The 17319-nt window shown below is 44.9% G+C and overlaps 1 protein-coding gene across 1 annotated transcript in view; it reads right to left on the reverse strand.

Annotated features, from left to right (window-relative positions):
- Positions 1-357: 357 nt before the first annotated feature.
- LOC146340470 (uncharacterized) overlaps positions 358-17319 on the reverse strand; it is a 191822-nt gene continuing 174860 nt past the window's right edge. Inside the window, 11 exon segments of the mRNA XM_084807236.1 lie at positions 358-546; positions 1325-1468; positions 2654-2783; positions 3797-3912; positions 5518-5636; positions 8684-9025; positions 10164-10316; positions 12464-12545; positions 12796-12965; positions 13329-13485; positions 15236-15396. Of these exon segments, the coding sequence (XP_084663362.1) occupies positions 358-546; positions 1325-1468; positions 2654-2783; positions 3797-3912; positions 5518-5636; positions 8684-9025; positions 10164-10316; positions 12464-12545; positions 12796-12965; positions 13329-13485; positions 15236-15396 (1763 nt within the window).

Raw genomic sequence — 17319 nt, forward strand, 5'->3', positions numbered from 1 at the left:
AAGCCATCAGCAGAGCTGGTGACTTTTAAAAGTTAGAAAAAAAAGGGGTAAAATGTAAGAAGCTCCTCACTCCTATTGTAAGCTGTCTTGCCTGGCCATGAAAAATTAAAAGAAGAAGTCTCCCACATCACCACTGTAAGCCCCTCCTCTGAAACCATTTTTTGGGGGGTCTAAGTGTAGTCCCCAACTTGATTGCCTTCAATATGCCACTTGGGCTGGGGGGCAGCTGTTTTGATATATCCCTACTGTATACTGGAAGCCTCAAGAGAAACAGTTAAGTATTTGAGCAAAGGGCTGATCAACCCAGCAAGAACTACTTAGTCAACCAAAAGGTGCCCATTTCAGGCCGGCCTGCACTCAGCTGCTCTGCTGGTGGCCATTCTGGATTTTCAGAAGATGATTCAGTTCTAATTCAACATCTTTGATCTTCTGTGTAATGAAACTCCTCTTAATTTCCAGCAACAAACTTTGGTCTCTCTTGGTAGCCCAACATTCAAGAACTTCCAGGAAATGCTGTGATTTCTCCCCAGAAAGTCCACTTGAAGACTATAGAACAGGTGGGGAGAATGGAGGAAGGGGGAGAAAGAAAGAAAAAATCTACTGAGTTTGAAATAGCGGATGAGGCAGGATACTGAAAACTGGGTTCTCATTACTGTGTTGCTACTGACAAAGAGTAAACCAAACTTCATGGCTCTTTCTTCCAGTTTAGCTGCCTTTGCAAAATGCCTGTTTCAAGTTGGTGGTTGTAAATAAATTATCGGGTATAATTGCTAGATATAGCATTGGATCTAGTTCCTGGAGACGTGCATTCACATCTAGGCACATCTAAGCTTAGTTGCTTACCAAGGGCCCATTTAAACATTATGTGGCAGCCCTCTTTGTGATGTGTATGTCAGTATTTACCAAACATGACGAGGAAATGGCTGTCTCCAGTCAGGGGCACAGGATGGACATGTACCAGGGTACTCATGGGTACTCATCACATGGGTACTCATCACATCTCACTGGTGATTCTCCCCCACACGGCCAAATGTGTTTGGAGATATATGTCTTCAGTTTTCAATAGCATTGCACACTAGTATCCACATAGCAAACATGTTTGTGTGCCATATGAAGTGTGAACTGAGCTTGAGGGAGGCTTGAGATGTCACTCTAGATCGTTCCTCATCTTAAACCCAATGACCTGCCTCATAGGGCTGTTGCAAAAATGTAGGGGTAAGCTCCATATATACTAAGGGCACTGTGAATGTATATTGATCTGTATATAAAATAATGACAAATGCCACCATTGTCCCCATGCAATGAAATGGTGGAATGCACATACTGCAAGTGAAGCTAACTCCTCTTGTGTTCTGAGCTCCTGGTCCAGTTGTTCCTCTTCCTTCTGGACTGTTAAGGCCTGCACTGTTAGCTGGAAGAAGTCCTTGTTCAGGCCATCCAGCATCTGCTCCAGCTCTGCAATCTTCACCTGGAAACCAGAAGCCCTTAAAAAGGTGGCCAGATGCAACAGAGGACAAAGGTCCTCCTATAATGTTAAACAGTTATAAAGAAGAGGGAATTTCATCGCTTGCAGCACTGAAGGATGCCACTGCCTGCTGAATTCCCCTCTTCTGCACAACTGCTGAGTCTACGAGAGTCCTGCCCCTTAATGCATCTCATCACTCCACACCAATGTACAAACTGCACATTATGGAAAGGTATGTGGATGATGCCAACCTGTGCCTCCTGTGCCATGTCTCTCCAGTAAGGTGCAATTAAAAACAAACGAAGAAACACATGGTGTGATTGCAGTAGCCTTTTCCTTGATCATGGTGAGAGCTAGTCAATGAAACACAGTAGAGGATGGGGAAGCAATAAAGCAATTGCATCATGCTATGCAGTTTTCTCAAGCATTTCATTCAGTCTCCGTTTCTAAGCCAACTGATTTGATTCCACCCCTCCTTCCTCCCTGCTCACCCCGGCTAATACACAATTGGAACACAGTCCCTTCGGATTGCATGCTTATCTGAATTTTGAGATACAGTTCTCAGGTCAAAAAATGTGTACAATTTAAATGTGAATTTTATGCATTGTAATTGTTTTGTAGAAAACAGGATGGAGCAGATTTATAACTGAACACATGAAATAGACGTGGACTGGAAAAAGATTGATCCACCCATCCCTACTCCGCAGTCGCCGAAGAGAGATACACCCAGTATCAGGGGGATTTTGGCCACGTTCTCTTCTCCCCATGAGCCCATTACTGTCTTCCTCACAATGGCCAAGTGCCAGCTGCTGTATAAATGATAAATGATAAATGACAAATGACCCCCAGGCCTCCCTGCATTCCCCCTCCTGTTCATTTCTCATTATCTCCTACTTCTTTCCCATCCTATTTGTCTAATCCAAGAGAGGTGGGGAAGGAAAAGCCAGCCCTTCCAAAAACAATGGAGCTCCATCAAAACCCCCTGTGCCTCAGAGCAAAGCAAGAGGAGGGGCCTTGCTCCCATGGGAGGATGTAGACAAGTCTGTTTTGTCTAGTCCTGCCTACTGAAGTGAGCGTGAGGTACAACCTGCTCAAAGACACACTCGTCCACTGTAGGCAAACTGCAGCGACCAACAGAAACAAGTTGTGGGACATAAGAGCCTAATGGGTTTACTTCAAATGAGGTACCTGAAGGCCAAAGGAAACATCTTCCTGATTCTTTCTCTCATTGCTGCACACCTCCTCCATGTTTTGGTCAGAATTTTCCATTATATTTGGAAGCTCTGCTTGCAGCTGGAAACTTTTGTAATGTTGCAACCTGAGATACATGAAAAAGGCAAGTGTGGATTTCCTATTTGATGCATCCATCTGCCTTCAGAGGACCAACACCTGTCTCTAAGTTCATTGCCTTGAGCAGGAATGCTTGAGGAATTCATTCTTTAACCATACCATTCCAAACTGACTTGATCTGCTCCTGCAGATTTTATGCTTCTCCAAATTCTGGGATGCTGTTCTCAGCTCAAACAACATACCAAATTGCATATTAGAATATGTATTTTGGATAAAATATGTCTAGAAATGCGAACTTTGAGAGAAAAGCCATTTATAAGTGAGCATTTTGTGAGAAAATATGTTCGAAAATACATGTTTAAATATATACTGAAATACGAATATCCATGCAGATTCTCCCTTTTCTCTCTGCTGTGCAGCTTAATGCAGAAACAGGATGGAAAAGGCTCATGAGTGAACTGTCATGGACATACCCTGCTTGGGCCCCATCAACAAAGACATCTAGAACCAGGCATTGAACCAGGGGATATCAGCATCCAACAGCTGTGCCCTGCATGAAGGCCCATGTTCAAAGGTAGGTTGGGGGGGGGTTGCTCTGGACACAGGCCTAAGTGCAGGGTGCCAATGAGTGGACATTGATAGATACCTCTTCCTTCTTTGATGCCTACCTCTAAAGAGCCTTTGTGTGTTAAGTGGGGTACTGACTAAGGAATAGGGCAACTCTCTAAACTGGGTAATTATTTCAGTGATGCAAATTAAAAAAATCCACACAGCCCTATTCTTGGAATGTCCACACTGATATCACACACACAGCCATTTCTTGGGATGAGAATGGTTAGATAGGGCTGGGTTACTTCTTAATGTGAAACAGTGGAGAGAGAATTGGGACATAAGCTAGGTAATTATTTCAATGATGCAATTGAAAAATAGTCGTCTTACCGGAATACATGGACTAATATCACAATACACAGCAATATCTCAGGACGAGAATTGTTTGTCACAGACCTGGGTTGCTTATCTAACCAGTTCAATTTCCAGTACCTTTCATGCAGGTGATTCTCAAGGAAGTGAGGATTCGGTAATATTTGTATGCTCAGTAGTTCTTCAAAAATCGATCGAGTGGCTAAACAAATAGGTGAGTAATTTTTCATAGGGTTCTGAAAGAGAAAAATGAGCAGCTTTTCATGGTCCTAATCAGAGGGCCTATTCATCAGAAATATTGAACACTCAAAAATTTTGCTGATGATCTCGGGGAAATATTTTGGCATTCAACCACTTTGAAATTTACGTCTTTGGTTTTTCTATTCACAACCCAAAGCTATGCGTTGAAAACAAAAGAACAAAAGCCTTTTCTGGGCTTAAACTTCCAGCTCACAAGCTGAGTCTTATGCTTAAGAACCACCTGGATATCTCCTCTTCACCACCTGCAGCCATTAGTGTTGCAGGATATTTTTAAAACCACACTTGATTCCACATGGGATCCAGAGTCAAATTAAAAATACTTAAGACGGCATGGTCCATCTCCTCTTGTGAGATTAGTCACTCTCACAAACGCTTACTCCAAAGAGACCTGTCTGAACTATATTCCACTATATGTCTTTTCATCCATGTCTACTGGAACAAGTGGATTAATCTGGAGCAACCAGCCTACATTCCTGGAGGTTTGCTGGAAGCTCAAGAAATCTGAACTCTGGATTAAGTCTAGAGCAATGACATTATTGTGGCCCAAGGGAGTAGTCTCTGTTATGGGGTTTGTGAAGACATCCCTACCACTAGGCTCCACTTTCATGTAAGTTACCTGAGATGAGGGGGACAGCAAAGAGACTTGGGGGGGGGGTGTTGCCACACAGTCCAGCATCTGTTGCCCCCCTCCCCATTCCAGAGTTGCTTCTATGGATATTTGCGCATATATCCACTTTCGTGCCTGGAAGTCTACAAAAATCAACTGGAAATTTGGAAGCATCTGGGAATGCTTGGGCCTGTAACTTCCCACCCAAATTCTCTAATCTAGGAGAGGATAGGGAAGGAAAAGCCAACCCACAACTGTCCCAGAGGTGAGCAGGACTGAAACTAGAAGAGGCCGGTTACTCCTCCAACTGTCAGATATTATGGATCTAAAGCTAATTTGCATAAGCCCGGCTCATTGGAGCAAGTGGGATGAGTCACCCACCCACCGTGTCATGTGAGGGATCCAGTGCAAGGCAGGATCCCATGCAAGTGGCTAAGGTAGCGGCATGGAAAACATTAGGAGCTGCTTCTCACACTCCATTCTTAATGGTGGGGTGAATATTAAGGCTGAAGCAAAAGTTCCCTTTGGAACTTTTGGGGCTACCAAAGTCTTGGTACCTGGTGGCTGATGTTGGGCGGGTGTGTGTTTTGTTCCCAGTATTCTTTAGAATGAGGGGAGGAAGCATTGCCTGCACTCTAGCTGGCTTCATGATAATGCCGCATCATCACATACAGAGCTTCTTGCTCTCACTCTAAGGAATCCTGGTGGTGGTGGTGAGGGGGGTGGGGGGATGGTGGCCAGTAGCCACTGAGATTCTGGGGAGCAGCATTACTGCCAGCCTCATCCTCTTTTGCAGCCCCTGAAATGCCACTCCCAACTTTTCACCATGCAAAAACGGTGATGAAATGGGGCGGGGGCTTTTCAGCTCAGCCCTAACAGAAAATTGGCTCCAAGCCATACCCATGAATTTTAGAGCCACATCATCACTGCTGCAGTCTGTGCATCTGTCTGTAAGCACTGGAAAGTTATTTACTTTCTCTGCTGTTTCCGCTGCTCCCCAAGAACACTGGAAAAAGGCATCAGCTAGTGCTCTGATTGCTACGTTTAGCTCTTTCCAAAAGCCAGAGTTTGCTGGGATGGTTTCCTTAGGGCCTGGGGAAAAGAAAGATTAAAAAGTAGGCCGGTGCCATTAGAATTCTTCTAATCCTCCACTTCTAACTTCCTTACCCTGTCCTCTCCATTGGCCACTTCCAGGAACCAATGAATCTAGAGTTTCACAGCTTTTACTCAGTTCTCCATCTGCGATAGAATCATAGAATAGTGGGGTTGGAAGGGGCCTATAAGACCATCGAGTCCAACCCCCTGATCAGTGCAGGAATCCAAGTCAGAGCATCCCTGACAGATAGCTGTCCAGCCTCGTCTTGAATGCCTCCAGCATGGGAGAGCCCACCACCTCCCTAGGTAATTAGTTCCATTGTCATATTGCTCTAACAGACAGGAATTTTTTCCCGATGTTCAGCCAGAATCTGGCTTCCTGTAACTTGAGCCCATTATTCCGTGTCCTGCATTCTGGGATGATCGAGAAGAGATCCCGGCCTTCCTCTCTGTGACAACCTTGCAAGTACTTCTTCCTTCTTGCAACCGTCTAGGTCAGAACAATTTTGCAACCATCAAGGTCAAACAAGCCAAACAGCACAGAAACAACTTTAGCTGGGCAAAGTTTGGGCAATTATTTTATCTAATTGCTCAGAGGAGTCAATGGATGAAACTACTTGGATGAGTCAGAAATCCAAACCCAAACAAGAGAAAAGCAACATATGCTTGTCAGTTTGAAGGCCCTTCTGCATTGATAGGCTGTGCTGATTTGGTGCAACATTATAGTTACAAATAAGCAAAAGCTCCAATAGAGCATCTCATGAACCAGCTGAAACTATTATTATTATTATTATTATTATTATTATTATTATTATTATTATTGCTGCTGCTGCTGCTGCTGCTGCTGCTACTATTTTGCTTATTGTATAATGGACACTTCTTATTATCAAATTCAACATAAGGCACAAACAAGTGCCCAGATTCTATCCTGTAATATTTGTTGAACATCTAGTTTTCTGTGCTGCACAGTCTCATGGCTTTCTGTTGTCCAGCACATTGGCTACAAATAGATTTAAGGGGACGCCACTTGAGTGCAATTAAACAGTTTACCCATTTACCTAAACCAAGTAATTAGTTTTAGTAAATTTCACAAGCAGAGCAAAATTAATAACCAAGGCAGGAGAAGTAGGGAATAGATACAATCAAGCCAAAATTGTAAGTCTCATTGAATTCCATGGGAGGGTGTTAAACACGTGCTTCATTTCCCCATTAAAAACAATGGAACATCCAGCTGCAATCCTATACATATTTACCTAGGAATAAGATACATTTAACTCCAAGGGACTTATTACTGAGTAAACATGCACAGGATTACACTGTAAATGTGCTAAGCTTTAGCTGGACCATGCCTCATATTTGCACCGAGAGATTCCCATTCCTTCCTGTCTTCAATAAAATCGTTGAGCTGAACCATTTTAAAAATAGGAGCATCCCTACTGTCATTAATCCTGCACGCTGCAAGGTTAAAACGGGATTCCAGAGCAAGTGAGTGACAAAAGAGAAGATGTGCAAGATGAGAGAACTGTCATTTCCCCCCAATATTACCTAAGCAGGGAAACAAATAAGAAATGAAGAACAAGCTGGGGAAAATAACACAATGAAGGAAGTGTTGTGCCAAGTACCTGCTACAAATAGAATAAAAAATCCCTGCACCTAATTATGCGGAAAGACTATCATTCAATCACAGGGTGTAGCAGCCTAATCTGAGTTTGGTGTGACAATTGTTAGAAATTCGTCATTATATTTTAGGCATTCAAATTAGCCTTAAGAAATTTGTTCATATTTTGCACGCAAAATGTCCCAGGTTCAATTCATGGTGTTTACAGTGAAAGGATCTCAGGGCAGAACTGCACATTGCAAAGGACATGGGACTGCTGCTAAAAATGGCCCGATTTCAAGTTCCACCTTCCCTTTAATAATGTCTAGTTAGTTACCCATGTCCTTTGTTGTTGTTGTTCAGTCGTTAAGTTGTGTCCGACTCTTCGTGACCCCATGGACCATAGCATGCCAGGCCTTCCTGTCCTCCGTTCTCTTCCGGAGTGTGCTCAAGTTCATGTTCATTGCATCGGTGATGCTATGTAACCATCTCATCCTCTGCTGTCCCTTTCTCCTTTTGCCTTCAATCTTCCCCAGTATCAGGGTCTTTTCCAGTGACTTTTCTCTTCGCATTAGGTGGCCAAAATATTGGAGCTTCAGCTTCAGTATCTGTCCTTCCAATGAGCAGTCAGGGTTGATTTCCTTTAGGATTGACTGATTTGACCTCCTTGCAGTCCAGGGGACTTGTAAGAGTCTTCTCCAGCACCACAGTTCGAAAGCATCAATTCTTCGGTGCTCAGCCTTCCTTATAGTCCAGCTCTCACAGCCATACGTTACTACTGGGAAAGCGATAGCTTTGATTATACGAACCTTTGTTGGCAAGGTGATGTCTCTGCTTCTCTACACTGTCTAGGTTTGCCATAGCTTTCCTCCCAAGGAGCAAGCATCTTTTAATTTCATGGCTACAGTCACCATCTGCGGTGATCTTGGAGCCCAAGAAAATCAAAACTGTCACTGCTTCCATTTCTTCCCTTTCTATATGCCAGGAAGTGATGGGGCCAGATGCCATGATCTTAGTTTTTTTAATGTTGAGTTTCAAACCAGCTTTTGCACTCTCCACTTTCACCCTCAGCATGAGGCTATTTAGATCCTCTTCGCCATCTGCCATTAGGGTGGTATCGTCTGCGTATCTGAGGTTGTGGTGTTGATAATTCTCCCAGCAATCTTAATTCCGACCTGTGATTCATCCAACCCAGCATTTCTCATGATGTACTCTACTCTACTCTACATCATTGGGTGGCAGGGGCAAACATATATCATAATGACAATAGGACATGGGGTAAGTTGAATAGGGGGAAGTTGATTCAGGGGTGCCATTTTCAGCAGTAGCCCTGCATTCTTTCTTTGCAATGTGTAGTTCTGCCCTCAGGTGGCAAGTATGAAAAGATCTGCCTGAAACCTTGAGTACTGGGTTGGATGGACCAATGCTTCTGACAGCTTGACAATACCTGCTTTGATCTGTGCCATGGCATTCAACACGACTGCCACAAATCCCCCAGCATCCTCCAGGTGTGATGAGAGTATATACAGGAACCTGTTGTTAGCATCGTAGTATGAATCTCCGGTGGAGTGAAGGGCCTTGCAGACCTCCACAGGGCCTTCTTTGGGGATGGCTTGAGCCAACAGGAGAACCAATGCTGGGAAGGAGTAGACTCTTCCCAGCAAGCGTGCCACAGTGCAGCCAAAATGGTAAACCACAAAATGGCGAGGAGACAAGCTGGCCAGGTTGGTGGGGACCACGGTATTGACACTAGGCCCTGAAGGAAAAGAACTGCCATCTTCATTTGTCCCTGGAAAAATGGGAAGCCAGTACTGAAATTAATTCCATAGTCCAGAGAATGATTGTGAAAGCACAAAAGTGTTCTTTAAGGTTCCTGAGTCAATTACCTTTATCCCTGGGTACATACTCTCCCATAATTGTGAGAATGCTTTTAAGATTGTATAGCTAACCCTAAAGGCCTTGGTGGGAAACCTGTTTTTTTTTTAGGGGGGGGGGAGGTACTGTGTGAATAACAATATTACCTCTGTTGTGGTTATTAGCATCTACTTTGATGTAGCTTCTTTATTCCAGTAATAAGGGGATGAGGTGAGTGGTTAAGGTCTTAACTCTATATACAGCATACCAGAAATTGTTAACAAGAGCCAAGAGTCGCAAAGCTCCCTAATGAGTGCATGCATGCGCATTTGTTCTGAGCACTACATTAGGGGCATTTCCTTTCCTGCTTTTCCACTACATAACCTCTAAGTGGCACTGTGGTATAGCAGAATCACGCAAATACACAAAAGGAAATTGTGCTTTCTTTTGCTCTCACAATTAAGTGCCACAATTCCCCTGCTCTAAAAAAAAAGTTGCTGAAAGTGCTGGTTAGACACAGAAGTGAAACTGAAGGGTCACAATATTGTCTGAAGAACCCACAAACAATTGTGAGTAAGGAATGACAAGTGCACGATAAATGTCTCATGTAGAAAAGCCCTGTAATATACCATCCATCCATGCAACTGAGTTATGTTTGGGGAGATTCCCTTTCAGTGCATCGCTAACCCTGAAGCCCTAAACAACTTCTCCTTAAATTCACCACAGCTTAAAGAGCACCTTGATGGCTGGGTGACAGAGCTGCAGAAATTAAAACAGCCTCCAGTATGTTTGGAGACAGCTGTTTTTTCTTTTTCTTTTCAAGCAGGTCTCCTGCTAGCCCCCCAAAGTGTTTTATTTGTTTTTTTAAAAACAACAACAACAACAACAGAGGGAATTTAAAAAAGCAGGCTGGGCATTCAAGAACAGAATTTTAAAAGATCTCTGATGGGCACACACAACTCTGGGTTGTGGGCAGCATGATTATTCTCTGACTCCCAATTTGAGATAATGTTGAGCATTGCAGGGTTGATTGGTACCAGGAAAGAGACACAAAAAATGATCTGCGTCATCACCTGGAGAAGGAAGAGAGTCAGGAGGCTGCTGCAAGGCCTCCAGCAAGTGCTTGATCTCACGCAAGGTCCTGGCAAGGGGAGATGCTGTCATCAGGGCCTCCACTTCCAGCTCGCTCACACAAGCAAGTATGGTGCTCCTGCGAGTCTGCAGATCTAACCCTGATGAAGACAGACAAGGTGTATCAGCTTATGGTGGTGCTTGCAGGCTCAGGGAGAGACAATGGCTTCATGCCCTGGTCTCCTCTCGTTTAGACTACTGTAATGTGCTCTACGTGGGGTTACCCTTGAAGACGGTTCGGAAGCTGCAGCTGGTACAGAACGCGGCGGCTCGCCTGATTAAAGGCAGCCGCCGGCGAGATCACATCACTCCAGTGCTGAAGGAGCTGCACTGGTCACCAGTTGTCTTCCAGGCCAAATTCAAGATGTTGGTTTTGACCTTTAAAACCCTATACGGTTCCGGCCCAGCCTATCTCAAGAAGCGCCTCCAGCAACACCAGATAGGCTGCTCAACAAGATCATCCTCAGATGGCCTTCTCTCTGTCCCATTAGCCAGGAAAGCTAGGCTGTTGAGGATGAGGGAGAGGGCCTTCTCTGTGGTGGCCCCCACTCTGTGGAACTCCCTCCCTAGGGAACTCCGCCATGCCCCCTCTTTAATAAGCTTCTGCCGCACATTAAAAACATTGTTGTTCAGGCAGGCATTTGGGGTGGGTTAGGGCATTTGTAAAAAATGATGTTTTTGCTGTAGAATTTTATTATTTTAAAATGTTCTATTATATACGTGTACATCGCCCAGAGTGGCTGGGTGACCAGCCAGATGGGCGATAAATAAATAAATAATACATACATTAAAAATAAAAATAAATGCAGATGATTAAGCACGGGGGGAGGGGGTATGATATAACATATTGTCACACATAGGAGCCTTGCAAGGCCTAAAATATGTATATAAAAACATAGACCTGGTTCGTGAACGATGCTCTATACATGGCCTGTGTTGCCACCTACCTGCGGCTTAGAGGAACGGCACCATCTGACAACAGCAGACGGGGTGAAACGAGACATGGCGTGGGAGATGGGTAATTAGGGTTACATCTCCAGCGGTTCATGTGTGCCTTTAGAACAACGTGGCTGCTCTGTACATGAGGGAAGTGGTGCTCCGGCAGAGGGTGTGAATCTTTTCCTCCCCTGCCTTGATCTAATCGTCCCCGCCGACGAACTGCTAATAATCAAGGCATTTGCCTTTTTTATCCCATTGAGCCAATAGCAACTGGGGTGAGCATGATGAGGGAAAGGGCAAAAGGAGGAAAGGATTCAACACCCTCCCTCCGAGTGCGCTTCCCTCGGCTTGAGAGTAATGAAGGGCACAATCCTATGCATGTTGAGACAAATGAGTCCTACAACTCCCAGCATTCCCTGGCCAGCTATGGCTGGCTGGGGAATGCTGGGAGTTGCAGGACTTTTCTCTGTCTAAACACGCATAGGATTGTGCCCTAAACTGTGTAGGGCTGGTAATTCAAAAGAAAGAAAGATTCTTGTGTCTCTAAGGGCGCAATCCTAAGTAGATAGGCCTCTGACCTTGGAGGGAGCTGCCTATCCAAAGCAAAGCAGGACAGGCCCAGGGGGATCATTCCCTCCGCGCCTCTCCTGCCTTGCTCTTTTTCTCTAGACAGCCATTTTTGGCTGTCTAGCAGCGGGGGGCGGGGGGGGGGGTGAGCAGCCGGGAGAGGAAGCTGCATAGGATGTGTTGTACGCAGAGCTCCGCTCTCCACACCCTGGAACGCCCCCCAGCCCTGCCCCTTTTCAGTCGCTCCGTGCTCGTCTTCCAAGCACGGAGGATGGGGCTTCTCAGCGCAGACAAGGGGGGAGGTTGGTTCTCCAGGAACTGACCTCGGAGCACAGGCTCCGAGGTCGGTTCCCGGAACAGACCATATCCTATGGCCCACTAGACAGTGTCTAGTGAGCCATAGGATTGCTCTCTAAAGAGACTTACTAGGGAGTAAGCTCCATTGTGTACAAGGGAGCTTACTCTCTAGTAAATCTCTTTAGGATGTCAGGTTTATTGCAGCTGTTTGCAGGAATCCTGCCTTTATATCTTCATCCTTCGATAGATAACATTCATCATATTGGCCTCCAGATAACGAGCTGGGTCAAGGATACTGCTGGACTACAGCACCCATCCCTCCCAACCAAAGACTCTGCTGGCTAGGGATGATGGGAGCTGGAGTCCAACCATGTTAGGGGGGCGCAGGCATGAGTTCCCCACCCCTGTTCTGTACCAAGGTAAAAGACCATGCCCTTACCTTGGTCTTCACACACATGGGAGCTCAGGGAAGCCCTTTTCCCACCAGAAGGCCTATGCTGCTGCAACAGCAAGCCGGCACCCTATGGTTCAAACAGTGTTAAAGAATCAGGTACAGAGAATATTTTATTTATTCTTTTACATTTATATCCCACCTTTCTTCTGTTGCAGAACTCAAGGTGGCTACATGGGGTTCCCAGGTGATCTCCCCTCCAAGCACTGACCAGACCCAGACCTGCTTAGCTTCAGCAAGGGGGCTGCCTCACGCGCCTTCAGACTGTGCCCTGTGCCCGAAAAAGAGGGAGTTCCCCAGATGGAGAGCTTAATTCTTACCGGGCTTAGTTGCTGAGTCCTAGCTTGCTCTCGGATGGCCAGACCAGAGCCTCCAGCCCCATTCCGCCCCTGTGCCCTGTCTTGTTTCGCTGTCCCCTTCCCATAATGCATTTTTCGCAGCAGAATTCCCAGGGCCTTCATTAAGTCAGTTGCCTCCTGCCACTCCGAACCTGAAAGAATCCAGCAAGACATCAACTTTAGTGATGTGCTAATACTGCTTCTTTATGTCGGTGCCTTTATATGCCTGTAAGGAGCTGCTTTTGGACATGCACTAGTGAATGTAACTATATATGGAGTGACGTAGTAAGTTCCGTATGTTCCACCAGCATCCTATAAAAGAATCTGGGGAAAACTATGAAATGATTAAAAGTTGTAAAGGAAAATGTGATTTTCTTAAAATAAAAAAAAAAACCACTCCATCATTTGGAGTCTATTTTAAAGAGGATGTACTGCCTGCAGCTTGCAGAAAACTCTAAAGTCTTTGAAATTCTGTGGAGATGCATTATTCTCTCCCTGTTTCCCAGGTCTCTCACCTGAGTAGCCCATTGCTTGCAAGGCTCCAGAAAACGTGGTTGGGGAGTTCTCACTCTGCTGGGTCTCCTTGGCTGGGCTGAAGGTGACCTTGTCCTTGGAAACTTTGGCCCTTTCAGGGCCCTTCAGTTCATCCATGTCTAAGGACTGTACCATATCCTAGAAAGAGAACTCAACACCTATAACGCTTTCTTTTGTTTATTGAAACTCTCTTTTATTTATTGAAACATTTACTCCCTCTTCAGCCGGGGAAGAAGATCAACAACAAGACAGTCCCTGCTTTCAGGCTTACAATCTAAAAGGCATGACACAAAAGGAAAAGGGATCGGGAGGGAGGGAGGGAGGGAGGAGGAAAAAAACCAATTCAGGCACTCATTTGTAATTATGAAGTTCTAGCTGGAAGAGAAACAGTTCAAGGAGAGGAGGAACGAAAGGGAGTTGTTCTCCTAGCAGAACTGATGGGGTGGCCCTGCTTTCCTCCTCTCCCACACCTCACCTTGATGGAATGGCTGTTGCCTGGTGACAGCTGAGGGAGGCAAGAGCCTGAATGAGTCAACTGCCAGTTTTGGTGGAATGTTGGGATATAAATTCAACTGAATTAATACATAAAATACATTCCAACCACCACACCAAATTACTTGACTCTGAAGTAGAACTTCCACCTTTGTCAATTACATAGGGAATAGGAAGCTGTCTTCACTATGTCAGACGCCTTGTCCATCTAATCCACTATTGTCTACTCTGGTGGGCAGCAACTGTCCAGGGCCAAAGTCAGATTTTGCCAGGCTTGCTACCTGTGATCCTTTAGTTGGAGTTGCCAGGGATGGAACATGAGACCTCAGTGTGCTGCTCTACCACTGAGCTATGGTCCCTCCCTAGAAGGCACTGAGGAGGGTCCTGAACTGGTGCCTCTAGCAGCCAGCCTTTGGGACCTTGTCTCCTGGGCCAACAGCTTTCTGGGCCTTCCATGAGCCAGTGACTGGGCTCCATGGGGCAAGAGTGGCTCCACGGCCGGAAGGTGGTTGGCAGACCTTTTAGCCCAACAGAGAGGTACTGGGACCCTACAAAGACCTTCCTTCTGTCCTGACAGTCTGAGCAACCCATCCCATGGGGAAACAACACAGACTCTGCCTTGCCTTGCACCAGCCCTGCCGGGGTTCACCTTATCTATCCAGACTGGTACCTGAGCTCCTAGTTCATACACAGCTAGGGATGTATGGATTTCATAAAATCCATGCTGCCTGCATTTGGCAGATTGTCAGGTGCCTTTCATTCCATCTTTTGTTCATTGATAGAATCAGATTTTTTCCAGTTTCCCAAATTTGTTCAAATTCACATTTGTGCAAATTTGCAGTTGAGAAAATGAGGAAATCTCCCCCAAATGCATGTGTTCATGCTTTAGCCCATGGGGGAAATGCACATTTTCAACTGGTATTTTTTATTTTACATATTTTTCTACAACTAAATTTGTGTAAAATTCCAGAAAGTTTAAAAAAAAAATGGTCCAGAGGTCTACAGAATCTGTGCAACTTGGGAAAAGCCAGTCTGCTGTGGAACCTGTTGATTGGAGTCATAGAAATACAAACTCTTTTGATTCCATTGCAGATTTCTCCAACATCCCTATTCACAGCCATGCCTCTTGCTGGTGGTCCGTGCGCCCATCATCCCAAGTCAGACCCAGGGTGCTTCCAGACAAGGCTTTTCCACTGCAATCACCCTCCCTCATTCAAGTAATTTTAAAGGGGCTCAGAACCCTTTCAGGTCAGTTCTAGTCCAGGTAGCCCCAGTGCTCTGCTCTGCTGGGTACACAGTGAGATAGGTAGCAAAGGACAGAATCGCTAGGATGGGCGAAAATATTTCCGCTGTCTGGGGATTGCCTAAACATGTATTTCCTCATCAATTTACTGACCAAAAGACTCTGGATCTTCTGGTTGATCCCTCGGTAAAACACCAAGACATCTGCCCGGTGTTTTGCAAGCTGTGATGCAAGATGTAGGTTCTGGTCCTCCAGTTTGTCATACAAAGTGCGAACACTGAAATCTTCCAGGTCTCTTATCATGAACTGGTCCCCTGAAACAAAGACATGTGATCCTTTTTAATCTCATAAGACCTTATACACCAAGGAGGATTTGTGGTGCTCAGTTTCTGTGATTCCTTTGCACTGGGAAGGGAAGAAAAGGGAGTGCAGAAATGGAAGGGCTCTTCCAATACCTCTGCTTTCTTGTCTTGTCATCTTCAAAAATAGTGTGAGATATGGATAGATGGTTAGATCAGAGAGACCAGAATTCAAATCTAGAGTGGCCAGGTAGCTGGCCAGATGGGTGGCTAATAAATCTAATAAATAAATAAATAAATAATCCCTGCTCAGTTATGAAGCTCATTGGGTGACCTGGGCCGAGTTGCTCTCTTTGAGCCTTAACTGCCCCATAAGGTTATTGTGATGAGAAAATTGGATAAACTCATCAATACCACCTCAGTTTCCTTGAAGGGAGGGTAGCACAGAAATGTGATTAGGCAGACAGACAGACAGAGAGACCCGTCATGGAATCCGTTTTCAATGCATAAACTTCAAAACTTTGACCAAGTAGGTCAAAATCTGAAATTGTCTCCAGAAAACCACAATACTGAAGACAAATCTTGACAGCTTTCACAACATCCCTAGTGAGGTGCCCCAGATATTTGCAAAGTGTTAATTATCAGCTATTATTAGCCTGGAGTGCCGTACACTCAATATGTCAGGCCATTCAGATTGTAATATTTTTCATCTGTGAAAGAGGCACATTTGAAATCCTCACTTTTATTGTTCTGGGAAGACTGGTTCATAAGTTACTTTTGGTCTCTGCCTTTCTCTAACACACAAGAGCAATTTACTAGTGTGAGCAGTGTTTGGTGTGACATGGAAGCACATGGATTTCAGCTGTAGAAATAGCCATTAACAATGAAACTCCAGCACATACTTTATAAATTGCAAAAGCTTCCATGGTTGAAATCTGAAGAGTCACAGGTTTCAGCATTCACACCCAATACGAATTACGTGAGTACACACCTTCATGGCTTTTCATACCTTACACCATTGCAAAGGGCAGGTGTATGATGCATGCATTTGGAAATATAGGTTTGTTTCCACTTGTTGTTCACACTTTACATTTTCAAGCATATACTTAAAACACCTTAGATGTGCACCTAACAATGTAATGTGTGAAGAAGCCCTGAGAGCCATGAGATAATTTTGAAAATGGAACTGGCTGGGTGACACATGACAGTAGTAACAGAAACCTTCCTGCCTTGCTCTTTTCTTTTCTTTCCCCCCTTCTGAATTTTTAGCAGAGCCATCCATTCTCTAAGAGTGCAAACACCACCATCTTCTGGCCATAGTTCTTCTTGCACCACCTTTAGTAAACTATTCTGCCTTGAAAGATCTCACAGGCTCATATTCTCATTAAAGAGGAGATGAAAACCTGTTGGGTCATCGTCAGGCATGAGAAAAACAGCTGAGTATGAATGATACTGTTGTTCATTTAGAGGAAGCAATGGGGAATGTCTCGATTCATTAGCATCCACTGCCAGGCAAAGTGCCCCACCCACTCCACCCAAGTATGCTACGCCTTCATCAAATATCTTCCACTGGTTCTGAAAAATTCCAGAAAAACAGCCACCAGAATGTATGGAATCTACACCATACATCCTCCAAACACTTGAAAGATGCACCATGTTTAAAATGGGCTTGCACGTGTGCACGTGTGCAATTGTTATTTTTCTCTCCTGTGGAAGGTGTGTTGCCCAAAGGCATCCCGTGCCAGAGTGCGGCTTCTCTTATTACAGCACATACCTTGCTTCAGCATTCACAGCCGCTGTGCAATGACTTTGGGAAACCAGTTTTGGGGCAGGATTTTCTTAAAGGCCCAGGAAACGCCTCTCAAGCCAGAACTGGAGATAAAACCACTTGCCGGCACTTGGGTGTTTGTGTAGGAAGCAGAGGTATGAAACATTCAC

This window comes from Heloderma suspectum, chromosome 6, assembly GCF_057233095.1.
Source record: "Heloderma suspectum isolate Gila_16-S chromosome 6, 16-S_ref, whole genome shotgun sequence".
In the NCBI taxonomy this organism is placed as follows: Eukaryota; Metazoa; Chordata; class Lepidosauria; order Squamata; family Helodermatidae; genus Heloderma; species Heloderma suspectum.